Here is an 11,494-nt window from a genome sequence, read left to right on the forward strand (position 1 = left end):
AACTTCTCATGGCTTTCCACTATTTAATTACAGAATAATAATTAATGCAACTTTGAATTTATTTTTTTCTATATCTCTACCCCTGTTTTGGAAAACATATATACAGACCTTCTTCTTTCTACTTTCCTTTCCCGCCACAAGCCAATTAAAGCTTCAATTTTCCCGCACCTGAGGGCTTAATTAATTACCTCAAAGTAAACTTTTAGATCCCTGATTTAGAGAGAAAAAAGAACAAGCTTCGGAGATGCAATTTCCAGCTATATTAGTTACTTCCGTGGCTTGCTTTTTACATTGAGGTAAGATTCTTAATTAATTTATGTGATTTTTGTGTCAGTAGTTGGTACTGATATATACTCATGATGGTCCCTAATTAAATTGGTACTCTATTGTGAGGTAATTCTTACTCTTATATACCTGATTTCCTTTTTTATTTGACATGATTGTAGGAAATCAGTTAATTGACCTGCTATCATTTATATTGTCCAATTAGCCTTGATGGTTATTCTCAGGCAGTGAAAATTGGTTAAATAGTAGATTTTTTTCTGATGTAATTTTGCAAAACATTAATGGAAATAATAATCTTATTTTACTGTTTTTTTTTTTGAATAATATTGTTCTTATTTTTTGTTGATCTTAATGGTTGAAGAAAAAAAAGGATCTTATAATACCTTACCAACCAAGTTTGCTAAATGTTAGTACTTGAAAAGTAATAAACTACCTAGCTGCTATTACTAATAAATGCAGCATCATTGTAGCCGAATAAGTCAAGAATGGAGAGGCTAGTTTGTTTGATTATATGGTGTTTTATAATGCTCGTAATAGGCTATTAAGTGGTACCCATTTTTTGTTATAAGCATTTTCACAATCTCATGGGTTTTGATTAAAATGGGTTCTAGCTATTCAGCGTTCTATCTAGAAATAGATAGTGGAGGCAAAGTAAAAAATGGAGGGAGAAATATAGTTGGGGGTAGAGATGGAAAACAATAAATTCAAAGTACCATTAATTATTATTGTGTCATTAAATAGTAGAAAGTCATGAGAAGTTGACACTTGTCTGAGTGTGTATATAGCACTCCCCATTATATTAAGTTAAAAGTTACCTTGGAAATAATGCGGATAACTCCACAGGAAGACTTGCAAGTCAAGCACGCTGATATGCTCAATAATGAAATAGAAGACTTGGTATTTTTCTTCTCCTTTCCTGGTTTGGGATGAGTGGCTTGTTCAGTTGGGTATTTTCCGTCAATAGACAATTCTACACTCTGCATTACGAATTATATTTATCCTTTTGCCCACACATAGATAAGAGTAAAGAGAGAGTTCTGAAAATAATCCAAGCATGCTTAGGAATATTATGGCTTCCACTGCCATTGCTATCCTTCTCTTCTCACTATATTCTCTATGTGAAGGAGCTCAACAAATCAACGATTCTAGCCACATACGCCTGGGATCTTCACTCTTTCCAGAAACTCACCCCAGCTCATGGCCTTCTGCCTCTGGCCAGTTCGAATTCGGCTTTTATCAGCAAGGAAGTGGTTTCGCTGTTGGAATTTGGTTGGTGGGAGTAGACCAAAACACAACTGTATGGACAGCAAACCGTGATGATCCCCCACTGCTGCCCTCACCAAATAATATAGTGAAGCTGCAGTTAGCCACTGATGGCAAGCTTGTTCTAACCAGTGACCAAAGTCATAAAAAAGTAGTCATCGCAAATGCAACGTACGGTTCTGTTTCCTCTGCCTCCATGCTTGATTCTGGAAACTTCGTTCTTTACGACGAAATCTATAAAGTGATCTGGGAGAGTTTCAATCATCCTACTGATACTATCCTGGGTGGTCAGACTCTGCCGACTGGGGGTCAATTAGTCTCCAGTTTGTCCGATGCTGACCACTCAACACGACGTTTTCATCTCAACATGCAGACTGACGGAAACCTTGTTCTGTACCCAGAAAACTCTGAAAACTCTCCGATAGATGCCTACTATTCTACAGGTACTGATGGGAACTTGAACCTTGACCTCTATCTCAACAGTACAGATGGCGGTCTTGCTCTAATCAACACCACCAGCTCGGAAGTTTATAGTGTCATCAATAGGCGTAGTGGTAATAATGATCTAGCCTATAACAACGCTGTATATCGGGCAACTGTTGGCGTGAACGGAGTATTACGGGTGTATTCTCATCAGATTTTTTTCGAAAGCCTCCAAGCTCCTGTTATTATGTGGAACCAACCAAATGATCCTTGCAATGTTAATGGCGTGTGTGGCCTTGACAGCTATTGCACACTCAATGATGGCCAACTAGACTGTGTTTGCCTTCCTGGATCAGATTACGCTGACCTCAACCGCAGGACTATGGGTTGCTTGAGAAACTATTCAGAACCGGCGTGTGCAGCTGGCGGCAAACAGAATACAACCTTTTATGACATACTCACCATGAAAAATATGGCCTGGGTAGATGCTCCTTACTTTGAAGCCACAATGACCATGGAAGAATGCAAGAGGTCTTGTCTAGAGGACTGCAATTGTGGAGCAGCTCTGTTCGAGCAGACACTGTGTAAGAAACAGAAGCCACCACTCAGATATGTGAAAAGAGATCTGCGGAAATCCGACACAGACAGAGCTTTCTTGAAGGTAAGCACGTTAACAACAAGTCCTGAAAGCAAGAATAATGGAACTGAAACTAAAGAACCCACTACGGTTGTTATCCGAAGCAAGAAAGTCATTGTGCAAATTCTTGTTTTAACCTTGGGTCTCATCCTCTTCTCATGTGTTGCGCTAGCAATATCTGGATTTTACATTTTCAAAATTCGAGTTCTGAGGTACAAAAGGCTGACAGAGATTAATGGGAATCTGGGGCTGGCTGATGAGGAACTCACTATGAGAGTTTTTTCATACAACGAGCTGAAGAGGGCTACAAATGGTTTCAAGCAAGAATTGGGGAAGGGCTCCTTCGGAGCAGTTTACAAAGGGGCTCTAAATAGAGGGAAAAAACTCATTGCAGTGAAAAGACTAGAGAAGTTGGTGGAAGAAGGGGAGAGGGAGTTTCGAGCGGAGATGCAAGCAATTGGAAGAACTCATCACAAGAACTTAGTTCGGTTGCTGGGTTACTCTGCTGAGGACTCAAAAAGGCTCCTGGTCTATGAATATATGAGCAATGGCTCCCTTGCAGATCTTCTTTTCAAGAAAGAATGGCATCCAGCTTGGGATGAAAGAGTGAGAATTGCAGTTGATGTCGCAAGAGGTCTCCTCTATTTACATGAAGAGTGCAACTCCCCTGTCATTCATTGCGACATAAAGCCTCAAAACATTCTGATGGATGAATTTTGGAATGCTAAAATCTCTGATTTTGGGCTTGCAAAACTGCTAATGCCAGATCAAACAAGGACCTTCACAGGGATAAGAGGGACAAGAGGGTATTTGGCACCAGAATGGCAAAAGAACACTCCAATCTCAGTGAAGGCAGATATCTACAGTTTTGGTATAGTGCTTCTTGAACTTATGTGTTGCAGGAGGAACTTGGACGTCCGTGTTAGAGAAGACGAGATAGTTCTTTCTACTTGGGTTTATAAGTGCTTTGTCAGTAGAGAGCTGCATAAACTTATTGTGGGTGGCGAAGAAGTGAACAAGAAGAGCTTGGAGAATATGGTTAAGGTGGGATTATGGTGTATACAAGATGAACCAGCTCTGCGTCCATCAATGAAGTCTGTAGTATTGATGTTACAAGGCATTACTGATATATCTATCCCTCCATGTCCAACCACTGCTTCTATGTGATAAACCACTAGCAGTGTGGGGAAATGTTCCTCTGCTTATTTGCAGTCTGTTAAAGTATAAGCTACCAGAATGCTATTGGCACACGGCATGGTGCTAGTATGGGAAAAATAAATAGAATGAAATATCAAAGAGAGTTGTCTGTAGTATGGTTCATTGTATTGATACTTGATGGTAGTGGTGATCTTACTAAATGTGTTAAGCTAAGAGTTGTAATCGTATCTATCCATGTTGCAAGTATTTTAAGTATATCTAAACACCCTTTAATTGTCTTGTACTTTTGGCTATCCTTGACTTCGGAACCAGATTATATAAGAAATTCAGGGGTGCAATTCAAACAAATTTCAATAGGGTTAGCACATCATAGAAATTTGACAGTATTCAATCCTGGTATGCAAGTGAAGAAGTGAGAGAATAAAAGAGAACTAGTTTGGTTTTCTTATATAGGCAGATTTCTTAGCTGTAATAACTAAATTTAGCATGCTCTTACCTTTCCACAATATCTTTCAAGCTGAAGAACGTCGGTTGCCATGTCCAATTGGGATCCAATAGCCTCAACATAATCACCTGCACCTGTTTCTGCTGGAGACTACCTTGAGAGGCCGAAATTCAGCCACGTGAACTTAGGCCTCATCATCTTAGTGTTCTAGTGCAACAAAACACAAGAATATGTCATTCATATATTATGTTCTAACAATCAGTCAACTTTGCTTTTGCAGCTACTATATGCTGTGTAGGACAGCAGCATTTCTATTGTTCTCTGTTCACAATATAGCATATTATCAAATTAAGAATAAAGTGATATGTAAATCTGGAGTAGCCTTTTATTCACAAGACATCACTGAAAGTAGAAAGCAAATATGCTCCAAGAAAAGAAAATATGAGTTCCAAATTCGATGATAAACATATACATTTTTACTTTTGGATCTTCTAAATGATAATAGTCAGGTGGACACCCTTTGTTTAAGTCTGCAAACCTAGTTAACCCCAACTCACACATACAATTTCCTTTTTTTTTTTTTTTTTTTTTTTTGTGGTGGTGGTTTGGGGGGGGGGGCAAGCATGAAGTAAGGATCAAAAGTCAACCACTTCAGATTCCATCAGATCAGATGAGTCTTGCATAGAGGTTCACAAATAGGTTACGGAAAAGTGGACAGAGGTGCCAAAATAGGTAATGGAAATTAGTTCAGGTAACACTAGGGTAGTTTAAGGTACCATTTGAGGGATTTTTTTTTTTTTTTTTTCCCCTTTAAATGATGCAGTGAGACTGTAGCACTTCCCAGCTAGGCTTGCATGACAAACAAATTGACTGAATGCAGAACCAGAAAAGCAATATCAGACTGATAAGCCATGCCATTAGTAACAACGCAAGTAAGGAGCTACCATGCAGCTGCAGAAACCAATCTGTTGGCAATTTGTTCTTTGACTCTCCTATGCTGCTGAATATAAGCACTCACATCTCTCCCTGCACAAACTTCCACCATTGCAAATATTCAACCTGCATCCGACGATTTTTTTTTTTTTTTTGGGGGGGTGGGGTGTGGAGATAAGGTTCTATGAATCCGTCAGCAAATTTCAGATGTCATGAAAGTGAAAAAAGAATGGGGAGAAGACTAATATAGTGTTTTGCATCTGCATTAGTCATATGGCAATACTTCAGCATCACTTTGCATATGTTCATCTATTTCATCCTACTAATTAAATATAGATACATATCACTTAAGTGACTTAACTGATACTAGATATTGTTGAAAAACGAACATAAAACTGTTTCAGAAAATGGAGAGAGCTTTGTTGGGAAGAACTTGAGAGAGAGAGAGTTTAGATGCAGAGAAGGATGGAGATTCAAGTGTTTATTCATCTCACAATGGAGGGTTTATATAGGAATACAAAGCTAGTGTGAATGCTATGGTAAGAAGTCCATTATAGTGCCTTCAATGATCATAGCTGCAACTCCACATGTTTGCTGCAATTATGAGAGCTGTCATGCTTGTAGTGGCTTCAATGATCATAGCTGCAACTCCACATGGTTGCTGCAATTATGAGAGCTGCCATGCTTGTAGTGGCTTCAATGATCATAGCTGCAACTCCACATGATATAGACATTTATATTACAACACTCCCCCTTGGATATTTCATGTTAATAGTATTGTCTAGGTCGTGCGCTTCTAAGTTGCCTCGTTAAAAAAAACTTGCCAAGTAATAAAAACCCTGTGGGAAAAACAACCTTGGTCGAAGGAGAAAAAGAGCACAACGCTCATGAGTGTGGGGTAGCAATATCATAGCTTCGGAGATAAGTGGAGTCTTCTTATCAGCATCATAAGTAGGTAGTATGTCTACGAGAGGGATGCATTTAGATTTGCTACACCAAAACCTTGCCCGGTAAACCCAGTGGGAAAAACCCGTGGTCGAAGGGAAAAGATGAGCAAATGCATATATGTTGAATCAAAACATCTTCAGGATGGAGCGACTATGCTAAAGATGTGCCTCGTTAAAACCTTGCCAGGTAATAAAACCCAGTGGGACAAAATAACCCTGGACGAAGGACAAAAGAGTACACGATGGTCAAGTGGGTATGCTTCTGGATACTCCCCCTGATTTCAACTTCCCCTAAAAGTTACATGTTAGGTAATTCAGATAATTTACGTAGACCAATACCTTGTACATGCTTCTGGAATGTAGACTTTGGTAGTGACTTAGTGAAGAGGTCTGCACGATTGTCTTCAGATCGAATCTGCTTGACCTCAATCTTCTGATGCTCTTGTTGTTGCTGATTGAAGAAAAACTTTGGTGCAATATGTTTGGTGTTGTCTCCTTTGATGAAACCTGTCTTCATTTGCTCGATGCAAGCAGCATTATCCTCGTGGATAGTGGTTGGTTCATCAGTGGTGGAATGCAGGCCACATGTGCTTTGAACATGCTTTGTGATGGCTCTCAACCATATACATTCACGTACTGCTTCGTGAAGAGCTAAAATCTCAGCATGATTCGAAGAGGTAGCAACAAGGGTCTGTTTTGTAGACCTCCAAGAAATTGCGGTATTCCCAATGGTAAAGACATAACCAGTTTGGGAACGTGCCTTGTGTGGGTCTGATAGATAGCCTGCATCAGCATATCCAACAAGGCGAGCATCATTCTGAGGATCAAGGGGGTTTGATCCATTTCTTGATGCATAGGGATAAAATAAGCCCATATCAATCGTTCCTCTAAGATAACGAAAAATATCTTTTATACCATTCCAGTGGCGGCGTGTTGGTGCAGAGCTATATCTAGCTAACAAGTTCACAGAAAATGAAATGTCTGGTCTAGTGCATTGAGTCAAGTACAATAATGCACCTATTGCACTTAGATATGGGACTTCTGGTGCCAATATCTCTTCGTTATCATCTGCGGGACGAAACGGATCTCTCTTAGGGTCTAGACTTCGGATGACCATGGGTGTGCTTGAAGGTTTCGCTTTATCCTCATTAAAGCGTCTTAACACCTTCTGGATGTAGTTTGATTGATGAAGCAGAATCCCATCAGCACGGTGCTCAAGCTCCAGGCCGAGGCAGTAATTCGTTCTCCCAAGATCTTTCATTTCGAATTCAGACTTCAGGTGCTTGGCGGTTTCTTTGATCTCTTCAGGAGTACCAATCAGATTCATGTCATCGACATAAACTGCCACAATTGCAAATCCAGAACTTGTTTTCTTAATAAACACGCATGGGCATAGTTCATTGTTTACATATCCCATCTCAATCAAATATTCACTTAGACGGTTGTACCACATCCGTCCAGATTGTTTCAATCCATAAAGTGAACGCCTCAAACGAATGGAGAGGGTGTTCCGTGGTCTAGAACTATTTGTATCTGGTATCTTAAGTCCTTCAGGAACTTTCATGTATATCTCTGTATCAAGATCCCCATAGAGATAAGCTGTGACCACATCCATTAGCTGCATATTTAGTTTTTCGGAAATTGCTAAACTGATGAGGTAGCGGAACGTTATAACATCCATTACAGGAGAATATGTCTCATCGTAATCAATCCCAGGGCGTTGAGAGAATCCTTGCGCCACTAGACGAGCCTTGTATCTTACAATCTCGTTTTCCTCATTACGCTTCCTTACAAATACCCATTTAAATCCTACAGGTTTAACATGGTGAGGTGTGGGAACGACAGGTCCGAACACTTTTCTCTTTGTCAAGGAATCTAATTCGACCTGAATTGCTTCTTTCCATTTTGGCCAGTCGTCTCTACGTTGACATTCATCAACAGAGCGAGGTTCGATGTCATCGCTAGTTATAATTTCGGTAGCTACCGCGAATACAAATATATCATCGATGATAATCTCATTCCGATTCCAAATCTCACTTAAGCATGCATAATTTATAGAGATTTCTCTATTCTCGAGAGTGGGTTCAGACGTTGGAGCGTCCCCCAACGTTGTCTCTTCTAGGACGGACCCATAATCTGGAATTATCTCGTGAGATGGATCAGTTGAGATCGCGATGTCTAGTGGATTCGTTTGTGCCGGTTTTACCCTCTTCCGGGGATAGGAATTCTTCGAACCTAGTGGTCTACCTCGCTTCTGGGCAGGGACATGTGACTGGTTAGCCGCCATGGTCGTACCTCGTCCATCCGGGACAACGCGTCCTACAGGGACATCTATTCTTGCAGGCACATTTGCAGCAGGTATATGTGATCTCGTCACTTTAGCTAGATCAGAGAAAGCGTCTGGCATATTTTGGGCTACACTCTGTAGATCTAGAATTCTTCGCACTTCATTATCGCATTGTGCGGTTCGGGGATCAAGATGAGACATAGTGGGGACATTCCACGTCAATTCACGTCGTTCATCAGGAACGGTAACGTTCTTATCTCCCCCTAACGGCGGGAAGACTGTCTCATCAAAGTGACAATCCACAAATCTAGCGGTAAAGAGATCGCCTGTCAAGGGCTCTAAAAAGCGTATAATGGATGGAGATTCATAACCGATATATATGCCCATCCTTCGTTGAGGACCCATTTTTGTACGTTGTGGCGGCGCAATTGGCACGAGAACTGCACACCCAAATACACGTAAGTGCGAAACATCAGGTTCGTACCCAGTCACCAACTGTAACGCGGAATAAGGTTGGGTGGCAATGGGCCTCAGTCGGACCAACATGGCTGCATGCAAAATTGCATGGCCCCACGCAGATACTGGAAGCTTGGTTCGCATTACCAAGGTCCGTGCGATCATTTGTAATCTTTTAATGAACGCTTCTGCGAGACCATTCTGGGTGTGAACATAGGGAACTGGATGCTCAACATTAATCCCAAGGGACATGCAATAATCATCAAAAGATTTTGATGTAAACTCTCCGGCATTATCAAGTCTTATGGACTTGATTGGATAATCCGGGTGGTGAGCCCTTAATTTAATGATCTGGGCAAGGAGTTTAGCAAACGCAGCATTTCTTGTGGACAATAGTGTAACATGTGACCACCTTGTCGATGCATCAACCAAAACCATGAAATATTTAAATGGTCCGCATGGTGGTTGGATAGGTCCACATATATCCCCTTGTATCCTTTGTAGAAAAAGGTTGGAGTCTTTTTCAGTCTTTGCATATGATGGTCTTATATTTAATTTTCCCAATGAGCAAGCTTGGCATAATGTGTTACTGTACACAAGATCCTTATTGGTAAGGGGATGCCCGTGGGATGAATTTAGGATACGGCGCATCATACTTTGACCTGGGTGTCCCAAACGGTCATGCCAAAGCAAGTAGTTGCTCGAATTGGTTAGCTTCTGGCTGGTTATGTGATTTGCCTCAATTGATCTAATGGTAGCCATGTAGAGACCACTCGAGAGGCATTTTAGCTTCTCCAATGTACGCTTCCGGCCATACAAATTGGAGGTTATGCAAAGATATTCCACTCCTTTTTCCTCAGTGGTTTCAACGTGATAACCGTTGGCTCGAATATCCTTAAAACTCAATAACGTTCTTCTGGAACGTGGAGAATATAAGGCCTCATTAATGGTAAATTCAGTACCATTGGACAACATAAATTGGGCTTTGCCATGGCCCTCTATCAGGTTGGATTGACCTGATATAGTTGTCACAGAGGTATGAGTAGGCAATAAGTTTAAAAAAAACTTCCTATCTCGGAGTATGGTGTGCGTAGTAGCACTATCAGCTAGACAACAAACTTCCTCACAAGACATGCCTATTCACATATTTAACTCAATGGATCACATGTATGAAAATAAATAACTTTATTGAATTAAACATCCAAGCATAACCAAATTATGTAAAACTAATATTCCAAAAATCACCAAAGATAATCTGAAAAATAGAAAGCATTATTCATAATAATAACATAGATATGGCACAAGTGCCTATTATGCCCATGTCCTCGAGTTTTCAATCCTCGATGTATCCATTGGCTGCTTGGAAATCAGTAATCTCCAAGGTGGTATCCATAGGGACTGACTCTTCCACAAGGTTGGCCTCTCGAGTTCCGCGTCTGGCGTGATACTCTCCTATCTCTTCATCTGTTGCACGACAGGTGCGGGACCAATGGTCAGTGCCTCCACATCTATAACATAGATTATGCTGATTTTGAGGGCGACGGGCCGGACCAGGGTTCTCTCTAATTTGAGCTTGTCGGACTTGGCCATTTCGGTTTCCACCACGTGGGCCTTGTCCACGTCCTCCTCGACCCCTTGGGCCATTGCCTGGGTGGTCACGATCATATGGGCCATTTCTGGGCCCATTTCTCCTTCCATGCCTTGGACGTTCAGACCTTCTTCCCCTTCCACGGCCCCGGTTCCTCCTTCCACGATTATTTTCGTGATGGGCAATAGTATTTGCTTCAGGCAAAGGAATTGCTCTAGTACCGGTGGGCCTTGCTTGATCATTCCTCAGAAGTAGGTTGTTGTTCTTTTCAGCGAGCAACAGGATGGTGATTAATTCGGAGAATCTAGCAAAGTTTCTTTCCCTGTATTGTTGCTGCAGGACCATACAGGAAGGTGGGAAGGTGGAGAAAGTTTTCTCCAGTAGGTCGGCTTCTGTGAGCTCTTCTCCACAGAATTTTAGGAGTGACCGAATCCGGCAGATTTCAGAGTTATACTCATTGACAGTCTTGAAATCTTGGAAACGTATGTTCTGCCAATCGTGCCTTGCTTCCGGCAAGTAGATGGCCCTTTGGTGGTTGAATCGCTCTTCTAGAGCGACCCAAAGAGATCGTGGGTCTTCTTCAGCTAAATATTCCACCTTGAGTGCTTCTTCCATATGTTTCCTGATGAAAATCATAGCCCTTGCCTTCATGTCTTCAGGGGTGATGTTGTCAGCAATAATCGTTGATCTCATCTTATTTGCAGTCAGATGAAGCTTGACATCTTGGGTCCACTTGAGATAGTTCCTTCCGGAAACTTCCAAAGCGACAAAGTCAAGTTTGTTGAGATTTGACATTCTTTGGTTGTAGAGCTGGTAGAGTGAAGTTGATTGAATGATGAACTGCCTCTTCTCTGCAACCCAAGAGTTATTCACCTCTCCTCTTGTCAATCTGCAATCCAAATCGTAGAGCTATTCGTGCTGATAACGTGTTGAAAAACGAACATAAAACTGTTTCAGAAAATGGAGAGAGCTTTGTTGGGAAGAACTTGAGAGAGAGAGAGTTTAGATGCAGAGAAGGATGGAGATTCAAGTGTTTATTCATCTCACAATGGAGGGTTTATATAGGAATACA

At 41.2% G+C, this 11,494-nt stretch overlaps 2 protein-coding genes across 2 annotated transcripts; one reads left to right on the forward strand and one right to left on the reverse strand.

The window, feature by feature from the left end:
* Window positions 1–1,089: 1,089 nt before the first annotated feature.
* LOC133727664 (G-type lectin S-receptor-like serine/threonine-protein kinase LECRK3) lies at window positions 1,090–4,087 on the forward strand. Its single transcript, XM_062155158.1, has one exon. The coding sequence runs from the start codon at window positions 1,340–1,342 to the stop codon at window positions 3,773–3,775; it is 2,436 nt and encodes an 811-aa protein (XP_062011142.1). The 5' UTR covers window positions 1,090–1,339; the 3' UTR covers window positions 3,776–4,087.
* A 6,080-nt stretch (window positions 4,088–10,167) lies between these two features.
* LOC133725363 (uncharacterized) lies at window positions 10,168–11,115 on the reverse strand. The gene has a single exon (XM_062152585.1). It carries the CDS (start codon window positions 11,113–11,115, stop codon window positions 10,168–10,170), a length of 948 nt encoding a protein of 315 aa, XP_062008569.1.
* Between the last annotated feature and the right edge of the window lie 379 nt (window positions 11,116–11,494).

This window comes from Rosa rugosa, chromosome 1 (assembly GCF_958449725.1).
Source record: "Rosa rugosa chromosome 1, drRosRugo1.1, whole genome shotgun sequence".
Classification (NCBI taxonomy): Eukaryota; Viridiplantae; Streptophyta; class Magnoliopsida; order Rosales; family Rosaceae; genus Rosa; species Rosa rugosa.

Coding starts and splice junctions, on each gene's coding strand:
- LOC133727664 (XM_062155158.1), top strand. CDS start 1,340: ATGCTTAGGAATATTATGGCTTCCACTGCCATTGCTATCCTTCTCTTC.
- LOC133725363 (XM_062152585.1), bottom strand. CDS start 11,115: ATGAGATCAACGATTATTGCTGACAACATCACCCCTGAAGACATGAAG.